Below are 15,910 nucleotides of genomic sequence, written 5' to 3' on the forward strand. Positions count from 1 at the left end.
ATCAGTATGCCCTTTCCCCTAATAATGCTTCTTACCTTTTCTGTTTTGTCTGTTTTCCAAGTTGTTAGATAATCTACAAAGAAATATCATTATTAACTATCACTTAAAATAGTAGTGTGTTGCTAGCTATATATATATATATATATATATATATATATATATATATATATATATATATATATATATATATATATATATATATATATATATATATATATATATATAATTATTATTATTATTATAATTTTTTTTTTTTTTTTTAATTGGACTAGTCGAAATATTGGCAAGACATGTACAAGTCTGACCATCTGGCCCAGTAGAAATAAAAATGAGAGAATGATTTGTATATATCTGCAGAACAGGTAAAACAAGCTAATTTGCATGTGGATAAATGTGATCTGCTTTATTCTGTCAGCTTTTCTTTCTGAAATCTCTGTACTTGAACAGTTTCCTTCATGCATTACGTGTGTGTTTTCCCACCTTGTTGCTGTGTTTGGCCTTAAGTACTTTCTGCCCCAGAGTTTTCCTTAATTTCCCCTCTAGGATCCCAAGAGTGTCCCTGGAGGAACGAATCTACCCCCCACAGCCCCTCGCTGCTGTCTACAGTGTGAGTTGAATGTTTCATTTTCTTTCTTTGGCTGACTTTCACATCTAGACACAAACTTGTTAACCATGCAGCTTTACCTTAGATGATCTGAGCCTGTCCCTTTTGCTGCAGTCATTTTAAAGAATATAACTGGTTCTTTAAAGCATGTTGTAGAAATAAAACCATTCTCGTACATATGTTTGCTTTAACTCTTATTTGGGATCAGACCACTCCTCTCTCCCCGCAAATGTAACATTAAAATATTTGACTCCTAACCTCAGTGCATTTGAGTCATCAACATGAGGACCACCATGTGTACTGGTGGAAGCTGTTTGCTGCTGTAGCTATGTAATAGCTACAGCAGGAAAGCGCCAAAAATTGAATGTGTTATTCATTTCTGTCTTTCAGCTGTTTTTTTCTTTCTTTTTTGTTTTATTGCAAAATGTAACATACATAGTTGAGTTTAGAGATGCTAGTACATGTTTCCAGTCATTTTGAAAATGATGGTTGACAATCATTACATAAATTATGCATCATCCACTTCCACAAATTTGGCTAAAATTGCTTTCTTCCTTATTAAGATTCCTGGAATGCAATGAATCATATTCCAACAAAATTAAATATTTCAATGAATTTTGAGAACACACTTAATAATAATAAAAAATAAATAAAAATAACTAATAATAAAAAGGTATATGATTTTTACATATAAACATGACTTTATATCTTTTAGATATCCATGTGTTTCTAATGCTGAAAATGAAATTTAAATAAACCTATTGCATGATGTAGCATCTTCCAGATTTATAGTAAAAATACCACAACAAGACTTTTTTTTTTGTATTTTTATAAAACTATGAATATATTTCTTAATATTCTGTTCTTGGCCAATCTAGTGTCAAATGGCTTTAAAATATTTGACACACATAAAGGGCAAGCTAGGTGTTTTATATTGTTGCCTTAATAGGAGAATTGATTTCTGACAGCTGGCTGGACTGACGTGAGGTTGAGCGAGCAGTAGTGAGGGAAGTGGACGGGTGGGGTGCTTTTTTTTTTTCTTTTTCTGCTGAGCTAGTCTTTCTCCTGTTCCTGCTTCCTGTGTTGGGTCAGAAAGCCCCTCGTTCTGGGAGCCAAAGCGCTGTGTGTGTGATCTCACCCGCCCCTTCTCAGCACAGCAGCACCCCACCCTGGAAAAGCCCAGGCTGCTGGGTAAGCTGCGTAATCTCTGCAAATAAGTGGGTCATTCTCCACCTGCTGCTGTTGCCTGGAAAAGCCAGCAAGCCAGTCATGTGAAATTTCAGGTGTCTAGATCTGACTGAATGATTGTCATTTAATACATAAGCTGTATGACCGAGGTGGAGATGTTTATTTTTCTATGTCTGGCATGCAGATGGCTGTTCTTTAGCCATCACAGTAGGTAAAAACTGGCTGCTCTCTGTATGAAGCCTTTGATCTGTGAGGAAGACGACAGTACTGCAGGTTTCTTGTTTTCTTTAATGAGTTATGGAGTAGCTCGGGCTGCAGTCTCTCACCGTGCAACCACCAAGTTAATCTCATTATCAGTTTCTGGCCCCGCATTTACAATTTATAATTACAGCAGCAACTTTAAAAATCCAGGCAGAACTGACAATGACACTGCACTCTCTCATATGCCTGTGTAAGCGACGGTTATGGATAGTAACCGCCATTGCTGCTGCTGTAATGAGTATTCACAGGAGAGTTTCATGTGGTGACTAATTGCTATCTACATGTAAACAGAGCTTGCTTGTTGTAATAGAAAGAACTGGACTTCAAGACGTAGTCTAGAGTACACAGGAATAAGCCTACTTTCTGTTGTTGAACACTGTTTAAGCTTTGTTCACAGTTAATTCGAATATGAGGAAAGCTGCCTCAAACTATGGCAGTTCAATGTATTTGAAATGATTTACTTCCTCAATTAATGTTTCTGGTTTTACTGAACATGATTCATCAGTTTTTGTCTTTCATCAGAATGTAATATAATCTGAAACAAGTGAAGCTGTTTGACTTCCTTATTTGTTTGATGATATCAAGGCTGTGGGTGGGGAAAATCATGTTAACTATTGTAATAGCTGTTGCAGAAATATACAGTACTGTTGAAAAGTTTGGGATCTGTAAGATTTTTATTTAATGAATACTTTTATTTAGCAAGGACAGATTTAATTGATAAAAAGTGTTAATATAGACATTTATTATGTTAATAGCATGTATAATGTTTTGAAAAATCATGACACTGAAGATTGGATTGGATAATGGCTGGTGAAAATTCAGCTTTGCTCTCGTAGCAATAAATTGCATTTTAAAAATATGTTAGAAAACAGATATTTTAAATTCTATTAAATTTTCAACAATTTTTACTGTTTTTTTTTTTAATTAAATAAATACAACCTTGGTGAGTATAAGATACTTTTTATTTGATTTTATTCAAAAACAAGCCAAAAAAATCTTAACGACCACAGACTTTTGGATGGTGGTGTAGTTTCTCTAAAATGGATAGTTGAGCCCTAAATGGAAATTCTGTCATTAATTTCTCACTGAATTATGAACTATCCCTTTAAAATCAAAATATGTGAATTGTGGTACATGCTAGTATACAGATTACAGAAGGTTACAATAACAGAAAGATTTTGGGAGTAGGGCTGTGTGATTAATTGAAATGATTTCTAAATCGCTTTAGAGCACGATTTTCCACTGTCCCGACCTCCCGCAGTATGCTATCTGAACCAATCAGAATGCAGCGTGCTTAAGTGGAACGCGAGAACAGAACAGACTGGGCATATGCCTAACTCCAGGTTCACACACACTGTCTGTGATTCGAGCCCATGTTAATGGATCAGAGCGTTCACACTGCACACGGTGAGCATAGAGAGTGTTGTGAGCGCACTCACGTATTATTTTAATGTGCTTTCGTGTTACAATAACGCGCTATCGCTGCTATTTCTTCACCGCATACACATACTGTATACGCACTGCAAACGGAGTACGTGTGAACCTGTATAATGTATAACAAATCTATTTCAACACTTGAGGAACCGCTACAATGAGCTATATGACCAATGCGAGGAAAAAAAAGAAAAAAAAAGTTAAAAATTTATACTGAATGCATTTATGACTGTAAACCATGTCTGTGTGTGTCAAAATCGTGATTAAAATCAAAGTCGCAAAATTGGTTAAAAAATCGTGATAGGTTTTTTTTGTCCATATCGCACAGCCCTAGTTGGGAGATGTTGTGATATTCTTGAAGGTGAGCTTTGACCTTCATACTCCACTTCCTGGTCACAAAACCTCCCCCAATGTCCCCCCTTTATTTCATGTCGTTACCAAATTAAAACGATATTCAACGTCTCGTGTTACATAAGTAAAGAGAGTTTGCGAATATTGTTTCATGTTGACTTAAAAAACAGTAATGGTTATTTTGTCTGACTCTTCAGTGTTGAAACTAAAGTGTTTCTTCTTTATTTTCTCAGGTCCATAGACCCCCTGGTCCCCCATATACAGCACATGAAATCAGCAAGGGACACCCTAACCTAGCGGCCACACCACCAGGTCTTGCCTCCTCCCCTGGACTCTCTCAGGTATCAGTTTCAACAGTGAACACTGCGCATCTGTATGCTAACCCTAAAGGCTGGGATGCAGGAGGAGGGGTGAGTCCACACACAAGTCTTTCTGTTTGTGTGAATGTGTCATTTTTATGTGTTTGTATGCCTGGTAAGGCTGGGTAATATATTATAATATAATATTTGTAATACTGTTACAATATAAATACAAGTTGACAACAAAACTCCATTGCTGGAAAATACACGGGTAATGTGTCCTGGCAATTGTTCCTGGATCGTTAGATTTTGGTTTATTCACACTGGTAGTGATTTCCCGGAATCTGTGCATGTATTCACACTCATCCCGTAAAGGTCCCATGATGACATGTAAGATAAGGATGTGACGTGTAATGTACAAATAGAAAACGCTAGGCTATATCATAACATTAATCATAGCAAGGTCAATCTAATTTTCCGCTGCTCTTTCTGTTGTTTTCCAGCACTTGGTGGATTTATTTGCTAATTACCTGTGATTTCTCTATCTCTCCATGCTGTTGCAATTTGTTTTTAATTTGCTCATACACAACCTCATCACGTACCATTGCACTGACCTGGCGAACAATCTCAGCTTCAGCGGGGATACTGGGTAGCTCCGTGGTTCCTGCTTCAGTCTTTGCGCACATTTCTTTTTATTGTATTTTATGTATTATTTTTAGACAAACACCATCCTCTGCATTTAAAACACAGACTAGCCCCTCTGGCACTGCAGGGTTGTAATATTGAAAACACCAGCTCAAAGAGTCACAAGAGACAGGCAATGTTGCTAGGTCCCCAACCCGGGGTCGGTCCCGGAATCAATCAGTTTGTGCTCACACAACTCAAACCTGTTCTAAAGTCTGGCGCAATATTTTTTCTTTCTTAAGAACATGTTAATAATATGTGCCTATAGGCGGTTGCACAATGTATGTACACTTTGCTTATTACACACACAGGGACGCAAAGCAGCACACAAATGCCCCGTTTCCACCGCAGGAACTTTACCCAGGAACTAGGGACTTTGGCCTGGTACTTGGTGTGTTTCCACCGCAGGAACCAGGAACTAAATAACGTTCCCGGGTAAAAAAATGCCCCTCAGAAAGTCCCTGTTGGCGAGGTGGTACTTTTTCAAAGTTCCGGAACTTTCGGGGGCGGGACTTGGGCGCTAAAAATCCTGATTGGTTGAGTTCACGCAGCATTGGTTGAGTTCAACCACCATTTATTCGGATCAACATTTTCAAAATATTACTGTTATTGTGTCATGAAATGTAATTTTAAAAGTATTTCAGGCGAGAATGTAGTTGTTTAAAACTGAAATCTGTGGTTTATTTATAAAGACAGCGCCTATTTTAGCCGATCTCAGAGACGGTCTGCTCCACCCAATCAGTGAGAGCTCAGTCATCATCTGTCCGCCGAGAAGTTGTATATACACACATATCCCTGAACTAAGTACATTTCTGCAGCTGTTCTCATGTTAAAATGAAAATGAAAGGAGGCAGTGGTATTTGATATCCTATTTAGTTTTATTGTAAATATAAAGAGAGGAAAATTGCAGTAGCCATGGTCAGCTGACTGAAGTTATCAAGTACACTGCTGTTTACAGATTTACCGGACTTGCGTCGTCGCGTACATCACACTCCCGAGACGAATGCACAAAGTCTGAACTACCGAGGACGATGCACATCCAAAATCAGCGTGCTTTCCATTGAGAAACGCGCGCAGACCTACGTCACCAGTCTGTTTGCCTAATCTTCCCGGTACTTTACACCGCGGTGGAAACACAGAAAGCAACAGGTCTGGGGGAAAAAAGTTCCTGGGAAAAAAAGTTCCTGGTACAAATGTTTCGGGTAATTTCGGTGGAAACGCGGCAAAATATTTGTAAAAATGAAAAATTAAATTCCGGCATGTAAATAGCGAACCTGCCACGGCGCAAGCACAACTGGCTTGGGAGATGAGACTCTGATTGGTTTATTGCACGTTACGGCCAAAAAACACCCATTACTCATTAAGAGAATAAGAACAACCCATTTAGACCATGCGTCTTTGGCGTGCCGTCTGTTTTCCCGTCTTTAAACTGGCAGAAGTGGATTCGGACACGCCCTGAGTGCACCTGAACCATGCGCTTTAGACCATGCACTTCGATCGTCAAAATAGGGCCTTCTGAGTCAAAGAGTGACTCTAAGCTCTGATTAAGCAATTCATTTCATATTAATAAAAATGTGTCGGTATATTGGAGCATTTAAATAGTTAAAAAAAATAACGTCTTGTTCATTTGGTGTTTCAACACTGAAAAACATCTTCATTATGCTAAATTAGATCTACTTACATTTTTTTCAGGGACAATTTGGTAAAAAATTATGGTCCCATTGATAATAAAGAAAAAAAATACTATTTAAGCCTTTTAAAGCAAATACACAACTACTGTGATATATAATGAATATTGTCAGAAACCTCAAGATGCTGAGGAAAAACGAAATACATTTTTAGCTAGATTTCCCAGCCCTAATGCCTGCCACAATTAATCAGCACATGTACATCAATGTTTTGTTGTCTTGTTTCTCACAGATACATTACACAGAGGTCTTTATAGGTCAGATGGAAGGTATTTCACATAACTGGATGCAGATGTCAAAGCACACACAGCCACTCGCGCACATGCACACTGTGCCCATCTGACTCTGACACAGGAATAGAAAGACTGTCAGGGTGACTCAGCTGTTCTCAAGCTTGTTATCTGTCTGGGACCAGCACTCACATTCCCACTTTACTGCTGCCCCGCATTGCCAGTGTGACTGCCTATTAATAAGCTAAGAGTGCTCCAGAGGCTAAACATTAATTACGTATCTACACTTTCCTCTATCAAAATCTGTGCATGTGAATGCAGGAATCGCTGAGGTTTGTGGATGTCAGAGGCGGATAGAGATTTGGGCTGAATTTTACTTCAATTGTGCCAAAAATCATAATCATGATTATTTTGGTAAATATTGTAATCAGGATTATTTAACACGTTATGCGTGGGCCATATGATAAAAAATTGATGTGAATGATTTAAAGAAAGCGATATATATATATATATATATATAAAATATTTATTTTCTGTAAATAAGGTTGCTACGACATCTACATAAAAAAGTAAAGGATAAATACAATAGAATAAAGGAATAGGGCTGGGCATTAATTGATTAATCTACTTTTTTTTTTAAATGACGTCGATTCAGTATCGATTCTCAAAAGTCACAAATCGATCTTTTTTGGTATTTATTTCAGCAATCATTTAACACAAGATCTGATTAACGTGAATCTTATCATTAGTCTTCTCCACTAGATTTCACCCTCTTATTTACCTTAGTAACGTAAACCATGTCATTTATTCATTTGATTTCTGCAGTGAATGAATGGCTGATACAGCAGATGCACCATTTTGTTTATTTCACACATACTTAAGCGCAGGCCATGCTTGCGGCGTCTCATTATATGACGATATGAACACACGAAAATCATCTCCAGCTGACAGTCACTTTTATTTTAAGAAAACTACCATCATATCACACACACACAGCAGCTGCAAGTTCTTCATGGCACCCTGTCAAAATAAAAGTTTGGTTTAACATGAAGAAACTGCGACAGAAATGTATTCGCCTGTTGTGCAGTCTTAAGACTCCGTGCAATAACAACACTACTACTACTACTACTTAGTGTTGTCAAAAGACCCGGTACTTCGGTACCAAGTCGGTACTAAAAAAAATGAAAATGTCACGGTACCAGGTTTCTTTAAGTACTGGTGGTACCGAGTACCTGGTCGACCTGGTTCTTGACGCGTACAGCGCTATGATTTCCACAAAGCAGAAAACGCGGACGGAATCTCAAAATCCAGTCATGAAACTGAAACTTACATTTTAATATGGACAGTCAGGAAATTAGTCAAAGTTAGCTTAAATTAATCAAATCAAATCTCCATATGGACCAGTATCTGTAAATTATTATAAATTAATGAAACTATTTTTTAAAGAAATAAATCACACAATATTTCTTCCATGTTTTAATTTAATAGCATTTATTTTACCAGAAAATAAAATGTTTAAATTTCATTAAATTTCATTAAATTTCATTTCATTAAAAGACTAATTAAATTTGTGTGAAACTTGTTTTCTGTTTTTCATAATTATATTGCTTGTAGAAAAACTTTAAACACAATTGTAAATAAATACAAAGAATGGCTTTGGTTTTATTTTTAGTGATAAAAATTTTTTTGTGTTTTTTTTTTTTAAGCATATTTTTCTGTTTTGCTTTGGTACCGAAATTGGTACTGAGAACTGTGCATTTTTCCTGGTAATCGGTACTGAATACTGAAATTTTGGTACCATGACAACACTAACTACTACTACTACTAAATGTTTATAAGATTTAGTTTTGTAAAAATAAAAATAGCAGTAAACCAAAAAATAAACTGCTTTAATTTTAATTTGATAAAGATAAATTGATTTAATGTTTTAATTTTCAGAAAAATAAGAAACACATTTTGCCGTTATTGTTTTAAAAAATAGTACCCTATACAAAAAAAAGTAAAAAATTCAGGTGTGTGGCTCTTAATTTTTTTATTAATTCACCATCTGTAAAATGATGTTTACTGTTCATGTTTTAGAAATATCAATAGCATTTATATTAAAACTATATTCATTAAATGTTACCAAAAAATTGTTACTCGAATCAAATCAGAATGAATTGAGAGCTTTTGTATCAGAATCGAATCGGGACATCTGAATTGATACCCAGCCCTAACAAAAAAGATACAAATTGTGCTTTGTTTTTTTAATGCAAGTCTAAATTATTCTGTTAACAGCTTACTACAGAAATTGAAAGATCTAATGTAAAACTATAAGAATTAAGCTTCCTTTGTTTATTTTCTTTCTTTTTCTTTTTTTTTTACTTTGTAAATATTATTTGCTTATTTTAGAGTAACATTTGCTAAATCAGTATTTGCAGTCGGCGCCAATAGCCTCATGATTTAATGCCATTTCACTTCAGGCATCCTAAGTTCATGTCCAAGCTCACGGACAGATTCCAGATTCAAGTCAAGTCAAGTCTGCTTTATTGTCAGTTCTTCCATATATACAGTACATACATACAGAAAATGAAAACTGTGTTACTCTCAGACCCCCGGTGCATACAGATAACATTAACATTAAAGCCTAAAAATCTAGATCAAATATAAAATGTAGATACAACTATATAATAAGGGAATGTAAAAAAAAAAAAAAAAAAAAAAAAGACATACTAAAATTAAAAAAAAATTAAATAAAGCAGCGCAAATTCCAGCCCCACCTAACTAATTGTCTACTTACTGTCCTATCATAATAAAAGGAAAAAATGCCAAAAATACATATTTTCATCTACTTCTGCAATTAAAAACTGGAATGGTTGACCACTATATAAACAAAAAAAATCTATATATTGCTTTTGCCCAATCATTTTTGAAACCTTTCAAGAAAACCGAAAAGTTTTAGGTTCAAACCCCACGCTAGGCAACCCACAAGCCATCACCATTCTTCCACTTGAGCAAGGTAGAACGACGGCAAAATAAATATACTGCAAGTTGCTTTGAATGAAAGCAACTGTTCCGTCATCCTTTATAGTTCAATATATCCTGAACCCAGTGGCACACAAACACTCCGTTTGTGCCCACTCACGTCTGAACAGGACTACACCTCTGTTTCTCTCTCGCTTTCTCTGCCTTGAAGCCAGTGTTGAGAGATGGCAGATTTGTCAGTGTCAGCAGACCGCAGTGTTTGCAGCGGCAGGGAGTGGACACACTCACTCTGTCACCCACACTCACGCAGCACACGCTCACTCAGCTGTAGGGATTTTATCAGAGAGGCTAAAACTCACATCCATCCTAACTGCTGTTTATCTTTCTCTGCCGGTCTCTACTCGACCTCTCTCGGACCCCGTGACTCTGCAGCCTCCATACACACCAGGGCAGAATGCCGGCACGACCCCTCTGGTCTACTCATCACCAACCCAGCCAATGAACACACAGCCTCAGAGCCGCCCGGTGAGTGCCTGTGATTCCATGTTATTTTTTCAAATTAGACTTCTGTTAGAAATGCTTCTTTTATGCTGAGCACTTTGCTGTTGTTTATGGTGTGGTTTGTGGTCATTAGTTGGTGCAGTGTATATGTTACATATAACATACCTTGCGTCATTACTTCCTCTCGGGAAGTGCGCTGTATATGCCATGCACAGCTTGTGGTTTATGTGTTTGTGGGTGATAATTCTTACCTCTCGCTTCTTTCTTTCTCTCTGATTCTTCCCTTCTGCCATGCTGCTCTTTGCCTTCAATCAGTTTGCCCCTGTGCCTCGTCCTACCCATCACCAGGTAATGTACGCAAATGCATGGCCTCCTTGCATGCAGTGACGTTAGCCAGTAGCTGTTTTATTAACAAACCTTAAAGGAGCCACTCCTTAAAAATTTATCATTTCAGACAGAGGGCCAGGACAAATGTTTGTTTGTTTTTTGCTGTGTAGTGTATTAGCATTCTAAATTAACATATTACAGTAATTATTATTATTTTTTTTTTTTTTACAAAAATCTTAAAGAAATTATTTCCCCTGGGAATTTGTAGGGGCCCCCTGGTTGAGGACCACTGCTCTGTGGTCTTGTGAATTATTGTACCTGGCAATGTTGTCCCTACATTAAAAAATAGTCCCGGGGCCTATCAGTTTAATAGCAAACAAATACTATAAGACTGAATTCGCTTTTGCACACATTTAAAGGGACAGTTCACCCCAAAATAAAAATTTTCATCATTTAATCACCCCACTGTTGTTCCAAATCTGTATGCCTTTATTTCTTCTGTGCTACTATAGGAGATGTTTTGTCTCATGTTTTTTCAATGGGGCCCAGTGTTATTTTAGAACATGTTTACATTTGGAAGATTTGGTTTGATTAAAACAAACTCCGTTAGCATTGAATAAGTGTAAACTCCTGCCGTTGTTTGACTTCTTAATTCAAGCTTTTCATGAATTATAAACTGGTAAAAATACCACTAAAGTATGTCCTAAAAGTGCATTTATCCCAGCACACAGCATTGTTTTGGATGTGTAGCGAATCAGCTCAAAGGGGAAATATGAATAATCAATCATAACTAGTTATGTTTAATTATAAATATTGAGATCCGCTGTAAGTATTTACTTGACATCTCAGTGTCAACTGTCTGTCAATTCAAAGAAATTTACTTTCCTGTTGAAGGAAAACAACTTTCGTACTGTACAATACTATTTAGAGCAAAAATCTGCATTATTAGGGACTCCAGTTATGAACAAACAATGAACGACCTCAAGTGTGATACAAGTAAGACTTTATTAACTACATAAACACTTAAACTAACATACACATACACACACATGCGCATACAGTTGGCATGTGTTTCGACCATTAAAAATTCAGCTGAAAGATACCAAACATGGCATACCTGTGATCTCTGTTAACAATAGTATGCGATTCTAAAATATTAATTTAAAAGAGTTTGAATCAATACTGTATAGAACAAGGTTACATTTGTCTGTTTCAAAGTGTATTTAGAGTGAAAACTCTATATTTCCTTCGAGTTCATCATATATTGATGTGTTTCTTTGTTACCATATTAACCAGAGCCCTGGTTTTCTCTAGCACATGTTGGGGAGGGGTAACGTTCACTATTTGTTAAATATAACAAATAATCATGTGTCCGATCCACCTCATTCATTACAGCTGTTTGTTAAGTTCGCAAAATATGTCATAAAATCTGTCCTATCAGCTTATGACTGTATCCTAATGCTTTTGTTAGATTTAGTTAGATCGTTAGATTTGGTGTGAAAAATCACAGTGTGAGCACTAAAGTCCCAAGTATTCTTTTTTTTAGCATATGCACACAGCCGAATGCGTAGCCTTTCAAAGTATAGTCCATTTGATGTACGTGAACGCAGGCAGTCCATCTTTGTCCAGCATCTGTTCTATTTTTCTCCAGAGCTCGGGGCTCCAGACTGCGCTTAAAACAGTTGCAACCAGAAATCTTAATTTGCGAATTAAGTTTTTGCTGAGGTCGCCACTGGTGACTATATAAATATGCATGTAATGCTTTTTTGCCATTGTTTTGCAATCACGTCTTTTGTTATTTTGATGTTATAAACTGAGATGATACATATCAACGTTTTAATTGAAAAGCATTTACAAGCAATTTAAAAACTTATAAAAGAGGAAAATAGTGTAAAATCCAATGAACTGCCTCAACGTCACAACCCTACTGCAGTATTGTGTCTTTGTTTGGGATGGGAGAAGCAGACATCACGTTGCCTGTTATGTCTTTTGGGCTGTTGAGCACAGTGGCACTGAGAAAATTATATTTCACAGACTGTAAGCTCTTTTATTTTACAAATGTAATAGGATTGGTCACACAAATTGTTCAGTTTGTAATGTGTACCAAACCAAAGGCCTCGTATCAAAAGGTACAAATACGTGTACGTTACCCCTACTGGTGATGAAATTGGCTTCATGCGCACTGTATGCAGACCCTCGGGTACATGTAAAAACCGAAGTATACTTTGGCCTTAAGTGATCCAGATTTTTGGCAGTATCTTGCAATCCATTTAACCAGTAAGCAATTTGTAGGCAAAAAAAAAAGTGAAAGATGTGATAATCTATCAAATAAGAAAGAAAATCATACAGGTTTGGAATGACATGGATTAATAAAAAAAAGAGAGAACTGTACCTTTAAACATCAAATGGCAACTAGCTTGAGTCTTTTAGTGTGCTTACTTTATTATAGGGTCTGTTTGCTTCTGTAAGCTTAAACTCCTAGCTCAAACTAAATAAGTCCACTTGTTCAGAAGTGAATAACCAGGTGTAGCTAGTAGATCTTGTCTGTAGTAGTCCATTATAAGCTTGACTAGCTTATAGTCAAGACTAGCCTAGACAATTTTAAAAGGCTTTAAAAGTCTTATTTTACATGTCATTTAACACCATCACTGTGTCTTCATCTGGGTGTGTTGTTCCTGAATTATTATCCCGTGATTCATCCCATTTTACAGAGAGCTTTGAACTTCTGTCTCTTTAAATATTGAACTTGTTTCTGCTCAAGCCTATTTATCTTCCATTTCGCTTTATCAGTTTATTGTGAGCATCTGTGAGGGTTAGTGGATTTCAGGTCCTGTTTCTTGTGCATTTCTACATAAAGATGATGTCACTTGGCTACCCAAAAAGGAGAGTATAGTGCCCTCTTGTTTTGTAAATGGCTTTCCCTGAAGGAAAGGCTCTTTGCATGCTCTGTACTGCAGATCTCTCCTTAAGTGTGTGTGTTAGTCTCTCTTTATCCCTCCATACCAATTAGTGCATTATCCCATTAGCTTCTCTCTCTTTCCTGCTTCAATATTCAAGGGAGGATTCAGACCCATTCAGGTAATTTGCAAGTCTTGAGGAAAATGCATGGCATGAAGTCCTCCGTTTCTATTTCCACATCATCTTCCTGCTTCCCAGCTGTCAACTGCACTGCAGCTACCCACCCCAAAGACAGCAGAATCCTCCATTTCAGTTTACTTCTTCACTGTATATGTTCATGTTGGTCTTATTGATTTGAAAGTGCTTGCTGTATTTTTATTTTGTTAGGGTTGCATGCCGACCGGTTTCTTTCTATATGCATTGATTGCTTCCTGTTGGAACTGGTTGTCGATGTTGTTGGAACTGGATTCACTGTTGTAATGCTCTAGAAAACATGACTGCTAAAATGCAGACATTAAGATTCTGTGTGATTGTTATAGGAGGGTTTTCATGCTGCTTTTCAGCTGTTAGACGTTGATTTCTAACAGCATTAATGTCTTCAGTGAATTTAGTGACATGTTTATTGATGATGGGTTTTTTATTGCACCAGTGCTCATAAATACTATTAAAAATATGCAATTAAATTGTTTTAATTAAAACAAATATAGTTGATGAGAAAAATATAGTCAAATGTAGTTAATGAGAAAAAAAACGCTGCAAGACATTATGCACCAAAAAAAAAAATAGGGAAAATTGATTAAAAAAACCCAGTATGTGGAGGATTGATCTGCTTGTGCTGGAAGAGCAAAACACTGGTGAGCTGAATCGCTTGCTTTGCCAGCAGGTTAATTTGCAACATGTAACATATTCTATGTTCATTCTATCGTTTGAGGAATGGTAAGTTTTTTTTAAAATGTTTTTTGAACAAAGTCTCGTATGCTTACCAATGCTACATTTATTTAATCTAAAATACATTCATATTGTGAAATAGTATTGCAATGAATAAATAAACTTTTCTTATTAAATATATTTCAAAATGTAAAAGTTGACATTTCAGCAGCCATTGCTCTAATCATGTCACAAGATCCTTCAGAAATTATTGTAATGTGCAATATTAAAATTTATTACTATTAGTAGTCCAGAATCATTACTATAATTTTACTTTGGACTCCTGGCTCTGTAGAGCCTGAAGGTAAATTTTTTTTTTTTTTTGGTATGTTTAAGTAGGTATTATTTGTGAGCCATAAACTGCTTTTACAAGCTGCCACTTATGACCTAAGAACCAAAGTTTTGTTAACCATATTTTAACATAAAAAGTATAAATTATGAAAAAATTTAATGATGTGATGAAACGAGTATTGCATTAATATGCTGACTGTTGTCTAAAACTGGACAGTATCATTTGATTAAAACAGCTTATAAACAGTCTTCTCATTAAAAGCTTCATTGTCTCCGTGTATGATAGAATGGTCAGAAGAAGATCTGTCCTACTTTTTCCTTACAATTTCTGTTTAAAAAAAATGAAGCAGAGTGATATTAAAATAATCTCTAAACTCGAAATATTAACTTAATAATTTGATGTGGCATCGAGATTGTCAAGAACTCTGAATAAAATGAATGGTCCACAGTGTCTTGGACCACAGACCTGTTATGTTTCAAAGTAGTTTCAGGCAAGGAATGGAAACTTAGTTCAAAAGCAGTTAAAATTGTGGACAAAGTGTTTAGAGGCAAATGATTACATTAAAAGTTCTTAAATTGCAGCTTGATTAGTCACTTTCAGTTTTCGTTTCATTAAGAATTTTTATTGCTGTGCAGCACTCATTTTTCGTTGAATAGATTATACATGTGTATTTTACATTTCCCTTGGTTCATCTACTGTACCATCTTTGAAGGCTTCATGTGATGCTTGGCCTAAAGAATGGACCTTAAGTCATATTGCCTTCCTGTTTGGTACGGCATTTTAATTGGAAGTGTGCATATGATGCCTTAAAATGCTGCCTCTGTAGGTAGCACTGCTGGCTCCTGATCATCTGTGGCAGTTAGAGTAATGCTGCATCTGCAGATAGTACAGCCTCTGTCTGTGTTCAAAGAGCAGCTTGCTGACTGTCCTTAAGGGAACTCTTCTCTACTGGTCACACCCACAGTCTCCAATTACTGTGTGTTTCGGTGTACTGTCAGCATCAGAGAGTTCAAGAAAGACTGTTTACCTGTGACAAGCGTCTCCTATCTGCTTAATAATTAAAATCCTTTTCACATCACCGTCAGTCACCGCACTTTAGGGTATGCTGGTTCAGACATTGTAAATGTTTGAGATCTTTTTAATTAAAGGTTTCTGTTCAATCAGTCTCAAGTGAAACGTGCTTCATATGATCTATAATTCAACAGTTTAGCTCATGGCTGTAAATATATTATGGTCTGATGGTTGTTATTAAATGGGATGTT

The 15,910-nt window shown here is 36.3% G+C and overlaps 1 protein-coding gene across 7 annotated transcripts in view; it reads left to right on the forward strand.

The window, feature by feature from the left end:
* The window catches only part of LOC128011356 (eukaryotic translation initiation factor 4 gamma 3), a 45,349-nt gene that overhangs the window by 5,946 nt on the left and 23,493 nt on the right, over positions 1–15,910 (forward strand). For 3 of the 7 annotated variants that reach the window (XM_052593670.1, XM_052593671.1, XM_052593672.1), the window contains exons 2-5: positions 544–607; positions 4,072–4,248; positions 10,136–10,228; positions 10,520–10,552. In XM_052593670.1, coding sequence (XP_052449630.1) covers positions 544–607; positions 4,072–4,248; positions 10,136–10,228; positions 10,520–10,552 — 367 coding nt within the window. Of the gene's footprint in view, positions 1–519; positions 608–4,071; positions 4,249–10,135; positions 10,229–10,519; positions 10,553–13,588; positions 13,610–15,910 lie in introns of all 7 variants that reach the window. The other 4 variants (XM_052593665.1, XM_052593666.1, XM_052593667.1 and 1 more) reach the window with 2 other exon arrangements.

Source organism: Carassius gibelio, chromosome B23 (assembly GCF_023724105.1).
Source record: "Carassius gibelio isolate Cgi1373 ecotype wild population from Czech Republic chromosome B23, carGib1.2-hapl.c, whole genome shotgun sequence".
Classification (NCBI taxonomy): domain Eukaryota; kingdom Metazoa; phylum Chordata; class Actinopteri; order Cypriniformes; family Cyprinidae; genus Carassius; species Carassius gibelio.